The sequence below is a fragment of the Syzygium oleosum genome, unplaced genomic scaffold (genome assembly GCF_021117445.2).
Source record: "Syzygium oleosum isolate NSW1041296 unplaced genomic scaffold, Sole_v2.1 Sole_v2.29, whole genome shotgun sequence".
NCBI lineage: Eukaryota > Viridiplantae > Streptophyta > Magnoliopsida > Myrtales > Myrtaceae > Syzygium > Syzygium oleosum.
Genome location: NW_026607513.1, coordinates 1,307,296 through 1,312,331, shown reverse-complemented (window position 1 = coordinate 1,312,331; position 5,036 = coordinate 1,307,296). Strand labels below are relative to the sequence as shown.

The 5,036-nt window shown below is 48.1% G+C and overlaps 1 protein-coding gene across 1 annotated transcript; it reads left to right on the top strand.

Moving 5' to 3' along the window:
• The first annotated feature begins 919 nt into the window (after positions 1-919).
• Positions 920-4,760, top strand: LOC115677772 (cysteine-rich receptor-like protein kinase 5). Its single transcript, XM_056303747.1, has 7 exons — positions 920-1,031; positions 2,046-2,660; positions 3,056-3,174; positions 3,276-3,486; positions 3,749-3,986; positions 4,188-4,338; positions 4,410-4,760. The coding sequence occupies exons 1-7, from the start codon at positions 920-922 to the stop codon at positions 4,758-4,760; spliced, it is 1,797 nt and encodes a 598-aa protein (XP_056159722.1).
• Positions 4,761-5,036: the final 276 nt, after the last annotated feature.

Sequence of the window (5,036 nt, the reverse complement as noted above, 5' to 3'; positions counted from 1 at the left end):
ATAAACACTCGAGCGCCATATACACATACATTCACTCAATTTAACCAAACACATTTCGCATGTGTGTCCAACCAACTATCCATGACCCGCGTCAGCACGCCTCAGGTCCATTCTCACAGCCCGCGTCAACGTGCCTCAGGCCCAGCCCTCCGATCAATCTGGGCTTAGTCCCGCATAATCACGCCTCAGGACATTTCTCTCGACCCGCGTAACCACGCCTCAGGTCATTTCTTGCCTTTCTAGCCACACCCGCGTAATCACGCCTCAAGTTGGCAGCCCTCCGATCAATCCAGGCTTAGTCCCGCGTAACCACGCCTCAGGACATTTCTCTCGACCCGCGTAACCACGCCTCTGGTCATTTCTTGCCTTTCTAGCCACACCCGCGAAACCACGCCTCAAGTTGGCAGCCCTCCGATCAATCCGAGTTTAGTCCCGCGTAACCATGCCTCATGACATTTCTCTCGACCCGCGTAACCACGCCTCAGGTTGACAGCCCTCCGATCAAGCCGACATTCAAGTCGGCCACATTCGAACATCAATTTCACTCACAAACGCCACGACAAACCAGCCATTGAACCCACCATAATTCAGCCACTAATTAAGCCACACAATCACCACAATATAGTCCACAACCTACCACATTCTAATCACAACTCCATCCCTAACTTAGCCACTGATCCGACACTAATCAATCTCTAAACAAGTCTAATAATACCCAAAGTACTAAGTATGGATTAGGAAGTCACTTACCTAGGTCCAAAGCTAAGGGGGCCAAGCAAAAGCCAGCAAAGGCCTGTCCGAGCGGCGTCGAGCTCGGCGCGGCACGAGCACAGCAGCCGGCAAGGCGCTTGGCCACGGCCGGGCGCGGCCCTTGGCCACGGGTGAGGCGCTCGGCCACTGCGGGGCACTCGGCCGGGCGATGGGCGAAAAGCCGGACGAGCGAGCAAGCAAGCGGGCAAGCGGCTGGGACGGCTCGGGCACGGCTGGGCGAGCGACTGGGCGAGCTCGGCCATGGCCTGGGCAGTGGCCAGGTGAGTTGGGCGACTCGGCCACGAGCAAGGGCAGCGGCTGGGCTGCTCAGCCACGGCCGGGGCAGCGAGCTAGGTGAGCAGGGCAAGTGGCCGGCGATAGCCAGGCGAGCGGCGACTGCGGGGAGCTGGCGAGCGGCCGGGGGCAAGAGCGGCAGTCGGACGGCGGCCCTGCGAGCGACATACGGCGGTTGGACGCGCAGCGACGTCGGCGCACGGCGGAGGCGACTGGTCCGGACGGAGGGCAGAACTTGCTGGTGGCTTGGGCGGACCGGCGACGGGCGGTCTCGAGGCGACGGCAGACGAGCTGGCACGCGGCCATGCTGGCTGGCGACGGCGTCCAGTGGCTGGATGGCGGTGACGGCTGAGGTGGTGGCTGGTCGAGCGAGCAGCGGCACAAGGCGGGCGGCGAGTGGTGGTCGGCTGGTTGAGCGAGCAGAAGAAAGCAGAAGCAACCGCGAAGGAAAAGAAGAAGAAGAAGAAGAAGAAGAAAAGAAAAGGAGGAGAAAGAGAGAGAGTCTGCATGGGGGGAATGGGGGAGGGGACGTGCATAGCTAGGGGGAAGGGACGCGCGCGTAGGGGGACGCGGCAGAGAGAGAGAGAGTCAAACATTGCACTTGAGTGCAATCCAACGGCCCACGTTCAAATCCAAAATCGATCCGACGGTCCACGAAAAACCCTAATTTATAAATTGGGAAAAGGCCAAAATGCTAACTAAAACACACTATGAGTGAGGTCTACTAGTCTAAATCCGCACCCGATCCAAATTTCACTTTTCACCAATTCCGGGCAATATCGACGCTGGCCACAATAATATCGACACCGTCCAATTAAATTCGTCACGAAACTCCAAGAAATTCGACATCAAAGTTCGGGCTCTAAATAACGGCAAAATTCGATCGAGTGCGATTCTAGCGAAATCTCTAATTTAAAAAATAACCCAAGAGTGATCAGTTCCGGGTGAAATTTTACTATAGCACACTGACGAAATACACGTTTTATAAATCCCAAAAATAGGTCGAAATTCGGAATGTCACACGTCCCTTCCCTCTCACGCCAACTCGAGCGATGGATTCTTCAACAAGAGCAAAGGGAAGCCAAGCGACACCGATGCTGTGTACGGCAGCTTCCTGTGCAGGGGAGATGTCCCCATGGATGTGTGCGTGGAATGTGTGACAAATGCCAGTGTCAGTATCAAAGAGATTTGTCCTATGGCCAAAGTGTCTATCCTCTGGTTCGACGAGTGCATGTTACGGTATTCGGACCATGACTTCTTTTCAGCCACGGACAAAGCACCTCTTCTGAATGAGTATAATGCGGAGAATGTGAAAGAGCTCGCCGAGTTCATGAAGCTATTGAGCAAAACAATGGACCAGTTGGTAACTGCAGCCGCTGAACGACATCACAAGAAGTATGCTTACAAAGAGGCCGACCTCAAGTCAAGCCGCACTCCTCTATGTACATTTGTCCAGTGCAGGCCTGATATCTCGGCAGCTAACTGCGAGGATTGCCTCCAGAATGCAACTTCGAAACTCCTGACAATCCAAACCAGGAAAATCGGGGGCAGAGTCTTGCCCCCATGTTGCTTCGTCAGATTCGAGATGTACCCGTTCTACGAAAACCTCTCTAAAGGTAATGAACTCAATTTTTTTTACTAGTTATAACTCGTTTCTCTTTACTGTTTTGACCATGTTTGGTGGCACGTAAAACATTAATTGCCCATACCATATATTTGGTAGATGCTAAAGGTAATGCCAATATACTAATGAAGGCTTCAACTAATGAAACACAGTAGAAAAGAAAAGGCATTCTACATCAAGATTAGTAGTTGGGATAACCTCTGCAACTTTGGCGGTCGTGCTACCTTGCGTTGCTCTCTGCTTTACCCTCAAAAGAAAAAAGAACAAGAGAAACCATGACGAAGATCCTATTGGTAAGAAATGTCAAAGATCTACACCGCTTGCATCAGTCTTTTCACTTACAGTTTATTCGTATCGAAAAGTTGATGGCTTACTGCTACACACTAGGGAGTGAAATTTCGGAACTACATTGCCTGCAATTTGAAGTGTGCGCAATTGAAGCTGCCACAGCTTACTTCTCGAATCACAACAAATTAGGGGAAGGTGGGTTTGGTCCAGTTTACATGGTAAAAGTTTTAACATAGAGATATGACATATAGCACTACCTGGAGAGAATCTCTATTCATGTTCCGTCTTGACATTTTCATTCATGTTCTGTATTATGTAGGGAACACTTCCTTGTGGAAGAAAAATTGCAGCAAAACGGTTGTCTCAAAGCTCAAAACAAGGCGTGCAGGAATTCAAAAACAAAGTCGAATTGGCAGCCAAGCTTCAGCACAGAAACCTAGTGAGGCTATTAGGATTTGCCATGGAAAGAGAAGAAACGATACTGGTCTACGAGTACGTGCCTAATGGAAGCCTCGACCAGTTGCTCTTCGGTTCGCATCTCGCTCTTCATCTTCTTAAAAAATTACTTCGGTCCACTCAGTTTTGTTCCTTTTTTACAATCTTAGTCACCATCTAGAAACATGTCCCGGATTTAAGCAAAACTTTAGTAGTTACGTCTTGGGACATTCTTTAAACGAGTTGATGAAGGTTTCAAAAGAAAATTACATGTTACAATGACCACTTGTCAATTAGATTCATACATGAAGTAGAGCTTCTTCTGACACAAACATTTACAAAATCTGGCCAACACAGACCCTCGGCAAAGCATACAGTTGGATTGGTGTGCCCGCCACAAGATCATGGTTGGGGTGGGACGTGGTCTTCTTTACCTTCATGAAGATTCTCGGCTCCGAATTATCCATCGTGACCTCAAAGCTAGTGACATCCTTCTCGATGATGATATGAACCCGAAAATCTCGGACTTTGGTATGGCTAGGATTTTTTATGCTGAGCAGACTCAAGGAAGTACAAACAGATTCATCGGGACATAGTAAGTTCACATTCATATTACTTTGGTTCATAATAGGAACACCCCGCCAGATAATATGCAATAATTATGCTAACAGATTCGGCCTTCAATTAGATTTCCTAATGCATAGAGTATGTTGTGCCTTAACGTCTTGATCCTTAAGGAAACTATTCTCATTCACGAGAATCACAACTATGTCTTCCTCTTTGAACTGCTTTACAGTGGCTACATGTCTCCTGAATACGCAATGTATGGACAATTTTCAGTAAAATCCGATGTGTTCAGCTTCGGTGTGCTCATGCTAGAGATCATAACTGGCAAAACGAGTCAGTATTCTTACATATCAGATCACGATGCGGGCGTTCTAGACTATGTGAGTACAATTTGATCTTGCGATATCATTCACTTTTGGTAAATTAATGACGGTAACAACATATGTTCTAGGTTTGGGAACACTGGAGAATCGGAGCAGCTTTGGAAATTGTGGATCCGGCACTAAATAAATCTATCTCTGCAAGCGAAGTGATCAGATGTATTCACGGTGGCTTGCTTTGCATTCAGAACAATAGAGAAGCCCGACCTGCTATGGATACAATTGTTCTTATGCTCAGTAGTGCAGATTCCGTTAGCCTCCCCATGCCCGAGCAGCCTAAGTTCTTCATCCCAAGTGTGAAGCACAAGCAACAATCTCGAGATCGAAACTCAAATCAATCAAGCGAGAAGCTCAATAGCAGCAAGACAATGCCACAATGTTCGGTGATTACCAGTTGTCTAACTGATGTCGCTCCTCGATAGAAAGGGAAAAGGTCATGCAGCATCCTCGAAATTTACTGATCAATGTGCAATTCATGAGCCAAGAGGTCAGAAACGCATATCATACAAAGAATACAAACTCTCTTTTGCAAGGAACAAGATCTTTAAGCTAGAAATTACATAGTGTGTGGAAGTCCATCCTCAATGAGAGCAACCGGGACTATTTAGACAGTAACATTCGAAGAATAAAGTAGAGGACTCATTCTTCTGTCTTAAACTGTGAATGTTAGAGAAGCATACTTCTATCAACTCTTTAGT